Source organism: Protopterus annectens, chromosome 16.part0 (assembly GCF_019279795.1).
Source record: "Protopterus annectens isolate FY-2018-M chromosome 16.part0, PAN1.0, whole genome shotgun sequence".
Taxonomy (NCBI): domain Eukaryota; kingdom Metazoa; phylum Chordata; order Ceratodontiformes; family Protopteridae; genus Protopterus; species Protopterus annectens.
This window is the reverse complement of record NC_056750.1, coordinates 5,581,618-5,598,888: the sequence shown is the minus strand read 5'-3', so window position 1 is coordinate 5,598,888 and position 17,271 is coordinate 5,581,618. Positions and strand designations below refer to the sequence as shown.

The 17,271-nt window shown below is 43.6% G+C and overlaps 1 protein-coding gene across 1 annotated transcript in view; it reads right to left on the bottom strand.

The window, feature by feature from the left end:
* The window catches only part of CCDC180 (coiled-coil domain containing 180), a 2,826,277-nt gene that overhangs the window by 2,252,498 nt on the left and 556,508 nt on the right, over nt 1–17,271 (bottom strand). The window contains exon 8 of the mRNA XM_044058396.1: nt 2,350–2,445. Coding sequence (XP_043914331.1) covers nt 2,350–2,445 — 96 coding nt within the window. The remainder of the gene's footprint in view (nt 1–2,349; nt 2,446–17,271) is intronic.

Here is a 17,271-nt window from a genome sequence, read left to right as displayed (position 1 = left end):
AGGATGAAAGTTTTTTTTTTTAAATACAAGAAAGAAAAAGGCAAGGGAAATAACCAGCAATAGTATGAAGAAATATACGGGTGTGTACAACAGAAAAAAGTTATAGAGTGTAAGAAATAAAATTACCAACAACGGTAAAAGAGAATTACACTGAGTGTAAAAGGAAGAGGAACAATAAAGAAAAAGTACTTATCTCAATAAAAGCTCGATAGCTCAGGCTGACCATGTCTTTTCATGAAAAGCAGCATACAAGATCTGGAGGCATGTTAGGGGTTGGTGCATTAAGTGTAAGGGAGGAGCTCAAGAGCTTTCTGGTGGCCATGAGCTTTAGTAATGGCTGAGTCGGATCTAATGATATGATCTGAACACATCGGTCGAGGACAGAATGAAAACTGACAACATCAGATCCAAGGTTGTCATCGAGGAGGGGTTCTGGAGGAAGAGTGTAATGAATCCAATAGAGTGGTCGGATCCAAAGTCCTTTGGATCTTAGGAGGTGGATCCAAAGCTGGAACTGAATGAGGACAGCGGTCAGGGGATCACTTCCTTTGCTCCTTAGATTAATCTTTAGACTTTTCTCCTTTGTTCCCTTTTAGTTTTTCCACAGACTTCTCGGCAGATGAGGACACTCCAGAAGTAGACGCTGATGAGGAAAGAAGACCCTTTAAAACCAGTTTTATTCTTATGTTCCATAACAGTCCTATAGTTAAATGCAGAGCAGATCAGTACACCAAATTTTTTTACTTATCTCCAGCACCTAACCTATGTCAACCACATCTGAATGCTGACAGTGGCAAATAAGATCTGAGGTAATGTCGGATTTTTAGGGGATTATGGGTAAGGGGAGGACCCCAAGTCTGGAAAAAGTGTCTAAAGTCAGATCTGAGGTTGGATCCAAAACCCATGAGATGAGAATCAGCCAGAAGAGACTACATCAGATCATATTATAAGAATGAGGTCGTATGATGCATTAGACTTATGCTGCACACCATCCTGTGAAAAAGTTATCCTCAGCCAAATGCCAACAGCCCATGCCTAACCACATAAACCGAAGACCTTGAGCAAGCAATAATGCCCGACAGGGTGTGTGTTAATGTGTAATTAGTGCCTGCCCAGTGGTGTTATTAGGCCTGATGCCGCAGGCGTTGATTACCCTTGTGCAGAAGTACTAGTTATCACTTGGTTATAAATGGAAACTTGTAGAAATAATGCAACTCCAAGTAATGCACTATAATGTAACATACAAATGAGCAGGACACTCTCCATAAATAACCAACACACTCTTACTATGCCAGATGATCTGTGTGGAGACCCTCTCACCCATTCACTTGCTCTTCCATTTGAAGTCAACTTTTTTCTCAGAAGTTCTCAGAATGCGAGCATGTTTGAACTATGACTGCATATACTATATATCCAGCCCAGAGCTCACTAACTCACCACAATAACTATGGCAGCACAAATACTGCAAATTAAAAAAAAACAATGAAACTTGACACCTACAATGGTTTGTAAGTAATATATAATAAATAGATATCTGGCATGCCACTAACCCCAACAAAGGAGGCCTGATGGTGGATGGAGAGATCATCCAGCCAGATGATATCTGGGGTCACCAAAGGGCACACCCTCATACATTATTTGGGAGTATAAAGGATGTTTTGAGTGGAAAAAACAGTTTGTTCTAATGAAGTCTATATATAGAAGACTAAATTAAAACAGTTGAAGGTTTTATAATAAAGTTTATTTTCATCTTGTAAAGTTTGAGTTATTTTTACTGATTTTCTTTAATTACATAAGCTTACCAAATTATTTGAATAAAAAAGAATAATACTTTTTTTCTATGTGAATACATACAGTATATTCGACTTAAAGACATTTTACATCCTAATATAACATGATGTGGTAGAACTATTTTATATTAAAATCAAACAAAAATTTAACATAATAAAAATCAGCATTTGAAATAGTTTCTAAGTATAATAATATCTTCCAGGGTGGACAGTAATGGGCAACAGCAGAATTGTTTGTGGGAATAAGGCCCTTTGCCTGCAGTATGGCAGCTTCAAACACCTGTGGGGGTCCGATAATGCTGAACGCCATCCACCCTATCAGGTATTATTTCTTGCTTAACTTTACCTCAAGGACAGCAGACATTCTACATCTAAGATGCTGAAAAATTCTAGTAATGAAAATATTTCAAAATGGCCATTCTAGTCAAACACTAGTTATCTGCATACAGGATTAAGATTTGCAATACTTCACAATATATGACATTTAATAATACAAGCAGCATTCTGTTAGCTTTGCTCTATAAAACTGGTAACACTGACTGCACATTATAATACTTACCATGGCTTCCTTGTCAATAAAGCGATAGACGTCAGAAGGCATTAAGTAGGCAATCTTTTCCAGAGACTGACTGCATGTTTTCAGTGCTTCTCCTATCTAGGAAATCATCAAATTGGAAATAAAATAATAAATATCTCATGAAGACAAATTACACAAAGCATTTTTAAGGAATTAAAACAATGGATTTCCTATATTTTCCTCAGACACAGACAACAATGAAAGTTATGCACTCACCATATAACTAGACATCTGTGTTGTTCATTTTCATTCTCCCTCAGCAGATGGTTATGGATCCAATCCTCGGATCTGACTCTGCCTCATACTTCAGACTCTGGATCCAGCTCTTGAGCTCCTTCCTCTACCCATAATGCCCTAGTCCATCCTCAATACCTCAGACTGAGTTTGTTGTCTTATGTTCCCCATAAATTAGTTAAAGAAAGGAATAGCTCAAACAATAAGGCTTAAATCTGGATCTATAAGTTGCAGTAAGAAATCCAACAGGTTCTTCCAGAAGATTATAGGAAGGGGGTGGATGGGGGAAGCTGAGAAAGAATGAAAATGGACAACACAGATATCTAGTTATGGTGAGTACATAACTTTTATATCTGATGTTGCCCTTTTCATTCTTCCTCAACAAATGGGACAGAGTCCCCAGCTACAGGAATCTTAGGTGGCCCTCATGGAAGGATATTCCTGAGAACAGCCAAAGCAAAGGCAGCTCTGCTTCTGGAAATTAGGTCACATTTTTAATGAGTAACAAAGGTATGAGCCCTGGACCATGTGGCTGCTGTGCAAATATCCTCAATAGAAGTTCTTGACCAAAAAGCAGATGAAGTAGACATGGATCTAGTTGAGTGGACTTTAGGTTTTCTTGGCAGAGAAATACCTTATTGTGAATAAATCCAAGAAATGCAATTAGTTATCCTTTAGCCAATGCAACTTTAGATACTGGATAACCTAGTGAATTTTTTGAGAATGATACAAATAGCTGCTCTGACTTTCTGATTCTTTAGTTCTGCGTAGATAAGAAAGAAGACCGGTAAATGAATGGATTGGTTAATATTAGATTCAGAAACCACATTAGGTAAAAAAGAAAGGCTTGTCTATAAAGTTACTCTGTCTTTATGGAAAATAATTTATGGGGTTTTTGATGATAGAGCCTAAAGCTCAGAAATTCTTTCTGCAGAAGTAATAGCTACTAAGAAGGCTGTTTTCCATGATTTGAATTTCAAATAATTTTTTTCCTGAAGGTTCAAAGGGTTTCTGAGTCAGACCATGTAGAACCACAGTCAAGTTTCAGGGAGGTGAGGGGTCTTTTACTAGGGGTCTAAGGAGAAAACTGCCTTTCAAGAAAGCTTCACCTAACTTGGAAGAGACAAAAAAAGAAGTTATGTCCTTACCATAACGTTCCATGTGGAGTGTTCATCTCGTATGCGGCCTTGTTCTTACAATGGGTGTCAGAGCCGATCCTCGGCTCCGAGTCGGCCGCTTAGCAAAGCTCTGCATCTAGGAGAAGCTCGAGACCAACCTGCCTCCCACAATTCCCTCTGCCTCTACCTCAGATCTAGTTTGCAAAACAAGACCAGATCCAGCAATAACAAAGGTAATCAAGCATAAAAAGGGATACATAAGTATACATAAGGAGCAGTAACTAGCTCAAGCCAGTAGGAACAACAGAGAGATCACTAGTGGGAGACAAACAGACCAGACTTCTAAATCCTTACGTTCTTCCAGACCTGAGGGTGGGGATGTAAGAACAAAGGCGAGATGAACACTCCACATGGAACGTTATGGTAAGGACATAACTTCTTTATGTGAGAGTGTTCAATCTCGCCGTTTGTTCTTACAATGGGTAGCGTCCCTAGCTCTGTTACCCTGAGTGACTCACGGAAGAATGTTCCTGAGCACAGTGGAACCAAAAGATGCTCTATCCCTGGAAGTCCTATCAACTTTATAATGAGTGATGAATGTATGCGGTTTAGACCAAGTGGCGGCTGCACAAATAGTGTCCAATGGCAGACGAGCCACATGAGCCAGAGATGTGGAAACTGACCTAGTAGAATGTCCCTTTGGTTTGGTGGGTAAAATCTGGTTTGAAGCAGAATACACGAAGGTTATACAATCAGTTAGCCATTTGGAAAGTGTGCGCTTCGTCACTGCCATGCCCTTTTTGTTGTCCGCAAAGGCTATAAAGAGTTGGTCCGCTTTCCTATGGTCCTTAGTTCTATCCAGGTAGAATCTGAGTTGTCTATGAACATCCAATTTGTGTAACATATATTCCAGCTTGTTGGAGTGGTTCTTGAAAAATGTAGGAAGCTCAATGGACTGATTAATGTTGGCAACCGAACAAACCTTAGGGAGAAAGGAAGGGTTGGTGCGTAATGATACCCTGTCAGGGTGAAAAATTAAATATGGCTGCTTGATGGAAAGTGCCTGAAGTTCTGATACTCGTCTGGCTGAAGTGATAGCTACTAGGAAAAGAGTCTTCCAAGACAAGAACTTTAAGGAACAGGAAGAAGCTGGTTCAAAGGGTGGTAAAATTAACTGGGATAAGAGTAAATTTAGATTCCAAGGAGCTGTAGGTCACCTAATTGTTGGTCTGAGATGAAAGGACCCTTTCATGAAGGCTTTACAAAGCCTATGAGCCATAATGGGAGCTCCGTTTTCTCCTATGTGAAAGTTGGAAATAGCGGCCAACTGAACTTTTAAAGTGGCAGTAGAGGCTCCTTGGTGAAACAGAATGGACAGGAATTCCAAAATCTTGTTTAGGGGGGCTACTAAAGGATCCAAATGCTGTGTAGTCGCCCAGTGGATGAAATGTTTCCACTTACTGGTATAGATTTTAGTAGTGGAAGCCTTATAGGAGGCGACCAGAATGTTCTGAACCGCCGGAGAGAGAAGATCAGACCTAGCTAAGTAGGGAAGCGGAGCAGCCAGGCTGCTAACTTGAGGGATAGGAGCGACGGGTGAGGAGCTCCTGACGAATGAGTCAGCAGATCTGGCACTGGGTCCAGAATCCAGGGCTCCTGCATTTGGTGGGCTTGAAGAAAGGGGAACCAAATCTGTCGAGGCCAGAATGGGGCAATGAGAATTATAGTCCTCTCCTGGTCCTTGGCTTTCTGAAGAAATTTCGGGATCAGTGGTATAGGAGGGAAAGCGTACAGGAGACCCGGGGGCCAATCGTGAATCAGAGCGTCCCTGGGGACATCCCCTGGAGGGGGTAAAACGGCAAAGTAGCTTCTGCATTTGGTGTTCATTAGAGACGCAAACAGATTGCAGCAAGGCTGGCCCCATTTGCAGAAAATCCTTTCCGCCACTTTCTGATTGAGGGACCACTCGTGACGTAACAGGATGGCTCTGCTCAACCTGTCCGCTATGACGTTGGATAACCCTGGGATGTGCGTTGCTATTAGAAAGCGACCCGTGGACTCTGCCCATTGCCAAATTCTCATGGCCTCTCTGCACAACTGGTAAGACCTGGTTCCTCCCTGTTTGTTTATGTACCAGACTACGGACATGTTGTCCGTCTGTACTGCAATAGTCCCTAGAGGTAGAAGGGAGGAGAAGTGTTGCAATGCTAGAAACACTGCCCTCATCTCTAGAACATTTATGTGCAGGTTGTACTCTAAGCTGGACCATTCGCCTTGGACTGTCTTTCCCTGAAAGATGCCCCCCACCCTATCAGAGAAGCGTCCGTGGTCACCGTGGCCGTTGGGCTGGGTAACACAAACTGTCGGCCGCTGATGAGGTTGTGATCCTGTAACCACCAAGACAGGTGTGCTTTGCAGGAATCTGTTATGTGAATCTCGTGTGTCAGCGGTAACTGCTGGAACGACCACTGTGTGAACAGCAGCCATTGGAGAATTCTCATGTGTAGCCTCCCCATGGGAACTGCAATGAGGGAAGTTGACATGAGCCCTAAGACTTTCAGGACTAGTTCGGCTGGGGACTTCTTGGATAATAGTAGGAGAGATACGTGTTGTTGTAGGGAAGCTATTCTTGCGGAGGGTAGTTTTACTAGCAAAGAACGGGTATCTAGATCTGCGCCTATAAATGAAATATGCTGTGAGGGCTGTAACGCAGATTTTTTGAAATTTATCGAAATCCCTAACAGAGCACAAAGGCTGATTGTGTAATCCCTGGCCTGCATCAGTTGACGCTCGGTGGTGGCGGTAAGGAGCCAGTCGTCTAGATATGGAAACACCCGGAATCCTAGGCGTCTCAAGTGAGACGCTACCACTGCCATGCATTTGGTGAAAACCCTGGGGGCTGAGGTTAGACCAAAGGGCAGGGCCCGAAACTGAAAGTGACTGGCTCCCAGCCGGAAGCGCAGGTGATCTCTGGATACTCTGGCCATCTTGATGTGGTAGTAGGCATCCCTGAGATCTATTGAGCACATCCAGTCGTCCTTCTGTAAAAACGGAAGGATTGATTGAAGCGTGACCATCCGGAACTTTTCTTTCTTCACAAATATATTGAGATTGCTTAGGTCCAGAATTGGCCTCCAGTCCCCTGTCTTTTTTGGAACTAAAAAGAACCTTGAGTAAGTTCCGGATCCTCTTTGGTCCGCCGGGACTGGTTGGATGACTCTTTTTTCTAGAGATTTCTATCGCTGCTGGTTTTCGCAGATGGGGTGGTACATCTGAGAACCGTCTTTGTGGTAATGGGGGAAATACAAAGGGGATTTTGTAACCTCTGGTGATAATGCTTTTTACCCAATTGTCTGAAGTAAGGCTTTGCCAGGCCTGAGGGTATAAAGCTAAGCGACCCCCGACTGCCTCCAGAGCAGGACAGTCGGGCCTCCTCTCAGGAGTGCTGGAAAGGCTTCCCAGGGATAGTATCCCTGTCACCTTGGTTCTGCGGACCCCCGCTGCCGCCAGAGTGGTGTCTTCCATTTCTGCCCCCTCCTCTGCCTCTGGGGGGGCATCACCCTGTGTGGCTGGGAAAGAACCCTGGGGTTTACGAAACCACATCTTTCCCCCTCGTTGCCCTTTGGGGTACGGTCTGGATGGGGAGGAAAAACAGACTCCGACAGCAGACAGAGTCTTTCCTTCCTGCTCACACCGGGTTAGGGTCTCCTTTACTTTGGGGCCAAAAAGGGTGGCACCATCAAAGGGGGCGTTAGTAAAGGAAGACTTGAAGGCTTCCGCAAAGGAGCACAGCCGCATCCAGGATTGTCTACGAAGAGCAATCGCTGAAGCTGCAGCCCTACTCGACCCTTCGGCCGCATACGAGATGAGCCTCATGGACGAGTTCACTATGGATGTAAGGGTGTTGAGCTGTGCTGTAACTTTGTCCGAGACAGCAGCATCTGTATTACCCTGGAGGGTATCCCCCAACTCCTTGACTAGATCCCTCTGTAATCGTGTGAAGTGTGTCAAGTAGTTCAGCGATCGCATGGAAAAAGTCGCTGAACTGAAAATGCGCTTCCCATATCTGTCCATGGTCCTAGAGTCTCTGTTAGGGGGATGGACAGATGAGGAAGATTCGGACATCTCCTTTTTAGTGGCTGCGGCCACCACCATAGCATCCACTGGAATTCCCTTAGTAAGGTCTGACTTGTCCTGAAGGGCAGTTATGTATTTGTTAGGTTTCCTGGGAACTGGCTCCACTGTGTCAGGTGCCTCCCACGCCCTTCGAGCAATTAACTCCATTAACTCGTCGAAGGGCGGAGTGACCCAGGAGGAGGAAGGGCGAGCACCAAATGCCTTCAGCAGAACCGACTCATCCTCAGAAGGGGGTAGGGCCTGCCAATCACCTCTCTGCTTCAGGATCTCCAGGATGTCAGCAAAGGAGACATCCTCTGAGGGTGATTTTGGGGACCCTTCTGACTCATCTAAGTCAGTATCCGATGTTAAAGATTCTTGTGGAGAACCTAAGTGCCTCCTCTTGCACAACTTTTTCCTCGGAACGTCATCGGGGGGGCTTCCGATGAGGCCTCCGAGGAAGAAGGGGCTCCCTCTGGGAGTGGCTGAGACACTGGTGCTCTACGCTTATGGTTAGTCGTGGATGCAGAAGTAGACAACGGTCCTTTATTGGAGAGAGAAGTTGCTTCCGTTGACGTGGTTGTCTGAGAAGACAATACCTTCCTCATGAGGTCAAAGGCCCCCGGACCCCGAGTCGAGGAGTCCTCCGGTTCCAAAGAACGTGGAAGTGTCTCTGACGCGGAGGCCAAGGGCATCGACCCCGAGGACGGAGCCGAAGTGATCTGTGCCGAGGCACTGAGGGGGAGAGTCGGCACCGAAAGATCGGTTCGACTCTCGGTCCCAGAGCCAAGGAGAGATTGTCGGATCCGCGAGTCCGCTAACGGTTCCGACGGAGTTGAGGTCAACGGTGCCGACCGAGGAAGGGACGGTTCCAGCACCAAGGGTTCCACTATCATCAGATCAACATCTCCCGGCTCCGAAAACTGTGTAGGCCTCGGAGGAGGACCAGATGGAGATAAGGGAAGGCCTTTGAGTCTCGACACCAATTGGGAGGAGACTGAAATGAGCTTGGACAGGGCCGTGTTCTCCATTAACTTCTGCACCACATGATCTACGTCGGTGTCGGAGAGGGGCCTGGAAGAACGGGTCGAAGGAACTGAGGACGGTACCGACCTCAATAAAGCAGGAGGTGGAAGCTCCGACACCGGTTCCAAGACTCGAGGCTCGTTCACAGTAAGAAGCTCGACACTCGGCCCCGAAGCCTGTGGAACCGGTGAACGAACTTTAAGCGAAGAACTCGGAGCCGATGACGTGGGCTCCGATGTCTTCGACCCTTTCGTGGACTTAGAAGCCTGGTCCGACTTGTCAAGCGCCTCTTCAAAGCAGGCTTCAAAAGACCCCTATCCATAAGCTTCCTGCGTCTATCTGTCATGACCCTTCCACTGAAAGAATGACAGATAGAACAGTCTTCTTGTAGATGGAGAGGGTCAAGACAGTAGACACAGGAGCTATGGTTGTCAGTGATAGACATCTTTTGCCCACACTGACACCTCTTGAATCCAGACTTGGCTTTTTCAGACATATCCTGTAGAGAAAAACTGTACAAGTACCAAATAACACTTTTGTCAAGAAAGGTAGATACAAGTCCACAAACACAGCAATAATAATTGCAAGTATCAATCCTAAATCTAGTAACTAGGAGGGGTAGGCCCTAAGGAAACTAAACTATATATATATATATAAATTATATATATTAGTGTAGCCAACAAGGATGATCCAGACACACACACACACTAAAGTTAAGTTCCCAAAAAAAATCAGAAGATTTCACAAGAAAATATAACAAGAAATTAGCTTATCTTCCCAAAAGTTGGTCAGAGCTCTCAAACTCGATGCGATCGGTTGCAGCGGCAAACTAGATCTGAGGTAGAGGCAGAGGGAATTGTGGGAGGTAGGTTGGTCTCGAGCTTCTCCTAGATGCAGAACTTTGCTAAGCGGCCGACTCGGAGCCGAGGATCGGCTCCGACACCCATTGTAAGAACAAACGGCGAGATTGAACACTCTCACATCATATTTTTTAACATCTATACGAAAATTTGATATGGCTGCTAACTGTAGCTTAATCATAGAGAAACTAGCCCCTTCTTTGAAGACACCAGCCAGAAAATCAAGAACATTAGAGACAGGGGCAGTAAAGGGGTCAATATTATGTCTTAATGCCCAAAGGGAAAATCTTTTCCATTTGCTCTTGTAAACCTTCTTGGTGGAGTCTTTTTGTGAGAATAATAGAATGCTATGTACTGGGGAAGAATGCCTGGGCTGTCTGGCCCTTACTGGAACTGGAGAATCCATGCAGTTAAATTAAGGGCTGGGATAATGGGATGACTCCTTCCTGAGGGGTGTGTGAGGAGATCTGGAGTTGGGTCCAGTATCCAGGGAGGATAGCAAAGATGAAACCAAAGGAAGGGTAACCACACGTAGCGAGGCCAGTAGGGGGCAATGAGGATGACTGAGCTCTGCAACTGAATTGCCTTCTGTAGGAATTTGGAAATCATGAGAAGTTGGGGATAAGCGTAAAGGAGACTAGATGGCCAAACATGGACTAGTGCACCTCTTGGTGATTCTCCATGAGATGGGAACAGGACAAAATACCTGCTATACTTGTTGCTGTGGGAGAATGCAAAGTGGTCACAGCAAGTGTGGCCCCAATGATGTAGAATTTCTTCTACCACTGACCGTTTGAGAGACCACTCATGAGGCATCAGAATGGACATGCTGAGTTTGTCTTTCAACACAATGGTTTTCCCTGGTATATGCATTGCAACTAGAAAGCGGTTGGTGGAGATCACCCATTGCCACACTCTCATAGCCTCCCGGCAGAGAAGATAAGAGTGAGTTCCCCTTGTCTGTTGATGTACCAGACATTAGACATATTGTTGATCTGAATCACAATAATCCCTAAAGGAAGATTATCTTGAAATGTCTGCAATGCTGACAGGACTGCTCCCATTTCCTGGACATTAATATAGGAATTGGTCTTTTGGGGGGAATCGTGTGCCTTGGACCATCCTTCCCAAGTAATGCCCCCCACCCCAATTAGGAGACGTCCATAGTCACAGTGGTCATTAGGTGTGTTAAACAAAGGGTCAGCCTAGGTACATGTTGTCCAACTGGATCCACCCATGGATGTGGTGTTTGCAAATTAGTGTAAGGTTAACTGAAAAAGATAGGGATTGTTGAAGAATAGACCACCGAACAGCTAGAGTCCATTGAAGAACATACATATAAGTAGCATGCTAAAGGAAGTAGGACTATTGCTGCTGCTGCCACAGACCCCAACGCTTGAGGAATGAATCTGGCTGGAGAAGACAGATGGGATAGAATCTTATACCTGAGACCTGAGTGTGTCTGTGCAATGAGCAGGTAAAGAGGCAATTTGTGTTGTCATGTTCAGATATGTACCAATAAACTCCAGGCCCTGTACTGGTGCCAGATTTGACTTGGCATATTTGACTGATTTTCCTAGTGAGCGACAAACAGTCCCTGGACTGTTGAAGGAAATGCATAGTGGAGGCAATGAGGAGCCAGTCATCTAGGTATAGAAACACTCATAATGCTTTTAGTCTCAAGTGAGCTGGCACAACTGCCATACATTTGGTAAACACCTCGTGGGCTGTGGTGAGTCCAAAGGGCAGGGCTCTGAACTGGTAATGACTGGCTCCCCACTAAAAGTATAAATATATTTGGTGGTGCTTGTTTATTTTAATGTTAAAGTATGCATCCTGAAGATCTATGGAGCATATCCAATCATCCTTGTGAAGAAATGTCAGAATGGACTGCACCATGACCATTCGAAACTTTGCCTTTTCATATACTGGTTCATTTTGCTTAGATCCAAGATTGGTCTCAGCCCCCCTGCTTTTAGGGACACTAAAAAGAAAAGTGAGTAAGTTCTGAATCCTGTTTGGTCTTGTGGGACCTCCTGGATGACTCTTTTGTCTACCAGTTTTTGTATTTCTTCTGCTGCTGCCTTCCTCTGAATGGGTGGACCATTAGGAAGCTTCTTCCTTTTGTAGATTAGGAGTTGAGAAAATGGTATGAAGCAACCTCTGGATATTATTTTTAGCACCCGGGTATCTTAGACAATCATCCCCTGACTGGCTCCAGAGGTAGGCAGTTGGGCAGGACTTCAGGAGCACTGATAGGTTCTATCTGGAAAGGAATCATGGAAACCCTGATTTTGTAGCCTCCTCTGCCCTGAGAGGAGCATCCACCATTAGAACTGCCTCCTTTGCTTCTGAAGGAGTTGTCTCCACACAGATCTTGGAAAAGTCCCTGAGATTTGCAAAATCACATTTTCTTACCACCTCTCTGATTTCTACAGAATGTTCGCTGAGGGTAGAAAACTTCATTCCCATGGCAAACATGGTCTTTTCTTCTTGTTCACTGTGAGTTAAGTGTTTCCTTCACAGACGGAGCAAATAAAGATGTTCCATCAAAGGAAGCACTGATGAAAGATGCCTTGAAAGGCTGCACAAAGTTGCATAGCCACATCTAGGCATGCCTCCTTATGGCAATGCCTGAACCGGCCACCCATGAGGTGCCTTCAGCTGCATGAGAGATCAACCTCATGGATGCATTAGAAATTGATAAAAGAGTGACCAGCTAAGAAAATGATCTTTTGAAATCCTCTGCAGACGTGGACTTAGAGAGACAGAATTTGACAGTTCTTTGGTCAAACCTTTCTGTACCCTTGTAAAGTGTGCCAGACAGTTAAGGAACCTCAAGATGAATGTCAATGAGTCAAATACTTACTTTCCAAATCTGTCCAGCACTGTTTGCTGGGTGGGCAGATGAGCTCTGTTGTGCTAGCTCTTTTTTAGTGGCTTGCATAACATCTACAGGGACTCCTTTTTCTCTAGTGAGCTGTATCTTTAGGAGGAGCTAGGAATTTGTCAGGTCAACATGGTATTGGCTCAGTGGATTCCAGTGCTTTCCATGCCCAATGACAGACTACATCAATAAGCTCATCTGCTGGGGGGGGGGGGCGTCACACCAGATGTAGATAGGTCAGAACCAAATGCCTCCAGAAAGACTGACTCCTCTGGAGAAGAATTATCAGAAGTCCAACTACCTTTTTGCTTAAGGATCCAAAGGAGACATCACCAGTTGGTGATTTGGGGGACCCTTCTCTTTCCTCAAAATCAGTATCTTCAGTGAGAGATTCCAATGGGGAATCTATGTAACTCCTTTTGAACATTCTCTTCCAATGGACCTCCTTGGGGATATGTTCGGGGAAGGTGTCAGAAGAGAGAGGGAGTTCCTCCATGGAAACCAACTGGAAGCTAGGTGGAACAAGCTGTCCCTGTGGAATAGGTCTGATGGGCTCAGAGCTTGGAACCAAGGAAGGAAGAAGGGGAGGATCCAAAGGAAGAGGGACTGGATCTGCAGGACAAGAAAACCCCTTTGCACAACCTCAAAGGCAGGCAGACCCGGAGAACCTGTGGCCACCTACACCAGATCCAAGACTTCCAGTATGGGTAGATCACAACTCCGACCAGACACTTGAGATATCCAGCGCCAACATTCCAAAGGTCAGGAATGGATCTGATAGCATCAAAATAACTCCCAGCCCCACGGAACTGATGCAGATGTTTCAGCTCTGGAGCAAGTTCCACTCCATAGGAATAGGAGCAGAACTGGTCAGGGATGTTGTCAGAGTTGAGCTAGTAATTCTCTTCAGATATGACTCTGGAAGGAGATAGTACTGTGTGAATAGTGGCTAGAAGACTCACGGATCCAGTAGGAGATGGAGTCGAGATGACCCACATCTGGACCTGAGGTCTGAGGAATTGTCAAATCATCCTATCCATGTCCACTTTGGAAAGACTTCTGGAGTATCTAGTGGACGATGTGGTTTACTGGGGCCTAGAATGCTTTTTGGGAGTTTGCATAAAAGGGGAATGGAGCTTAGGGGAGGCCAGATCCAAAAGAAACTCTGGTGAACAAGCTCTGAGAATGTATGATGTACTAGGTTTCAGATCCGAGGGCTTGGGATCCATAACCTGAGCTGTAGGAATTGCTGATATAATGATCCGATCTGAAGATTTTGGATCTGGTGTGCGTATTTTCAGGTTCAAAGAAGCTGGATCTGATAGTTTTGTAACTTTATAAGGCAGCTCTGAAGAGGTCCTTGGAGACTTCAGCGATGACCACTTCCTATGCTCCAAAAGAGCTTTAGAGGTTTTACTGGGGCTTTAACTCATTACATCCGAGTGACGCCTCCAGGTACATCTGCAGTTAACTCCTACTGACACCTCTAGGTGTCAAATATTGCTTATTCATATTTGCATCAATAATTCCAAAACCATGTATGTACAAGGTTTTAAAAGATTTCATCTTAAACCTTACACAACGACAAATTCAACTGCATTAATATTTGACCTCTGTCTAGTGCAGGTAAATATATATTAACTGTTGTTTTTATGATATTAATTTATATAGATATAATTTTCACATTTTTCTAAATATCTCAACAACCAAGTAACACAGACAAACCTCCTTAGCCTCGTATGAAGTCTCTCAGCTAGATGAATAAAATGCTGCTGGCAGTATGTCTGTAACTTGCATAGTTGCTGAGTTGTTTACAAAATATTACAAATGTAATAGTTACTGTGTTTACTGTGACTTATAAAATTCAGTTTAAGGCCTAAAGAATAATACCACTATAAAAATAGTTTGTGCTGATCAGTTTCCTATTTACAATTCTTTCATAATCCCTATGGTTCTAGAGATATGAACATTTGTTTGGAATGTGAGGACATAATTTGATTCTGTCAAAAGACTTGGGCTCTGCCCACTGGAAGTTACAGTGCAAACTTCCTGAGCTCCATTGGAATGAATGAGTTAAGCCCCTGAAGAAGATGTAGTTGATGGAGGAAGTAGACCCTTAAGGATAGGTATAGTGCATCTGTCAGCTAACCCCTTGTATTGAAAGCTGCACATACTGAGCAATTGGTGTTCAGAGAGCTGCTCCAAGACAATATACACACTCCTTGTGGGTACATGAGTTAGGGATTTTGTGCCCACATGTCAGCTTATCAGCCATGACAGTAACAAGAAAGGATGCTAGAGAAATATAAAAGCAAGACTTCTTTTAAGAAAAAATTTACAGAAAGAAAAAAATAGCAGCAATGTTAATTAAGAATTACCGTGTAAAAAGGATAGGAGGGACAGAATAGGTGTAGAAAGAAAAAATTACCAACTACTGTAAGTTAAGAAATTACTATAAAATATAGCAACTACTCTCCTGATGCAGAAAAAGAAACCAGAAACCAAGAAGGAGGTTGTAGAAATAGAAGATGGAAATTTTAGATAATAAAGTTAAACTTTCACTTACAAAAACTTGGAAAATTAAAAAAAAATGCTCGAGAGAAAAACCCTAACTCTGACCACAATGGCAGCAAACGATATCTGAGGTATTGAGGATGGACTAGGGCATTGTGGGTAGAGGGATGAGCTTGAGAGTTGGATCCAAAGTGTGAAGTATGCTGCTGAGTTGGATCTGAGGATCATATCTGTAGTCCATGCATTGACGAAGAATGAAAAGGACATCATATATGCAATTAACAAGTTGCCACTTATTTTAGATTGTTATCCAAATAAGGTATACTCAATAAAATATCTTGCTTTCCAAAGTAACCTAGAATTCCTGGTCTGTTTATGAAAAATCTAAGAGTTGATATTTATATAAGTGAAGTACAGTATCTAATCTATACCTGCATGATGTATTCAGTTAAAAGATCATTATACTACAGTGCAAAGGACAACATCTTTCACATTTTGTATTCCTGCTGGTGGTACATTAGCATAATGCAGCATTATCCTATGTCTGAATTATGAAAAAAATAAGCTCAAGGGCCAGATTCAATAACATCTACACTAAGTGTACATGATATGTATTCAAGAAAATCCCTACCACATTTTTTGTGCTTTCTAGTCACTCAGAAAGGTTACATAAGTATACATGCAGTCTACACTTTGTGGTATCCTTTATGAATCCATGTCAATATTTAAAGCTGCAAGAAAATCAGTGGGAAAACTAAAATTAGGAGGAAGAAGGTATGAGTTATGCCTGTGTTGTCTGTTCACTCAGAACCCTGTACACAACTCAGGAACCCCACACAGCCTTCCTGAAGACACTGGAGGGTATAAATGTATCTCCAAACACCATCATATTGGGTGACTTCAACTATCCGAATATAGACTGGGAACATTACTCAAGCCCTAACTTTCTAGCCCAACGGTTCCTGGAGTTCATAAATTCAAATGCCATGGAACAGCTAGTCACTGTTCCCACGAGAGGAGAAAATATACTAGATCTCATTGTCACAAACATGGGGACAAAATGCTCCACACCGGAAGTATATCCCTCATTGGTGAGATCTGATCATAAACTAATCTCACTGGAAATCCACATCCCGCCCCCACCCCAAACAAAAAAGACCATAGTGAAGTCTAGCAAGTCTATACAACTTCTTTGAATGCATAAAACATTACTCTTTTAACTTATTCCCCTGACATTTAATCCACATCAGATTGCATTGTTTTGAATGCTTCTTGAATTTTTGAACCTAAATGTATTAAATGTTTTTATCTTTTACTCTGTATAAGTATTATTGTAATTTTTGCATGTACCTGTTTTTGTCTGTATTTGGAGCTTTTCTCCCCAGGACTCCATTGAAAACGGGTTCTTTTGGCCCAATGGACTATCCTGGTAAACCAACTGCAAATAAATAAATAAAGAAATAAATAAATAAATAAATAGTGAAGAACTTCTCTAAAGCAAACTTCACACTACTCAAGACTGGTGTGGTATCCTTCAAGGCCCCTGAGCCAGTGGAAACCACAACCCAAGCTGCGGAAGCCCTTACAAATGCCTTCTATGAACACCTCCAGGACTGCATGGATCAGGCAATCCCAAATAAAACCAAGACTCTTTCCACAAAGGGCAAACGTCCAGTCTGGTGGACCCCAGCCATTAACAAACTTTACAATAAGAGGAGAAAGCTATTACATGATAGAACAAAATCCATAAAAGGGAAGTCACCCCTGATCATTATTAGTAAAAAATACGAGCACTCATAAAATCAACTAAGGCCAATTTTGAGAGAAAATTGCCATGGATTCAAAGGACAATCATAAGGCCTTTTTCAGCTATGTTAGGAACCTGGGTGGAAACTCCCAGATATGCTCAGAATTAGTCCAAAATGATACAAAAATCACTGAACCCACAGACATTGCCAACATACTGGCAGACAGGTTCAGTGCAAACTTCACCCCCCCTCTCCCCCCCTAAAGGAGAGATAACTATCCCAGCCGAGTGTAGCCTCCCGGACATCTCAAATGTGCAGGTGAAAGCTGCACTCTCTAAAGCTAAAAACACAGCATCAATGGGACCGGATGGTGTCCCCGGCTGTGTGTTACACGAGCTAAA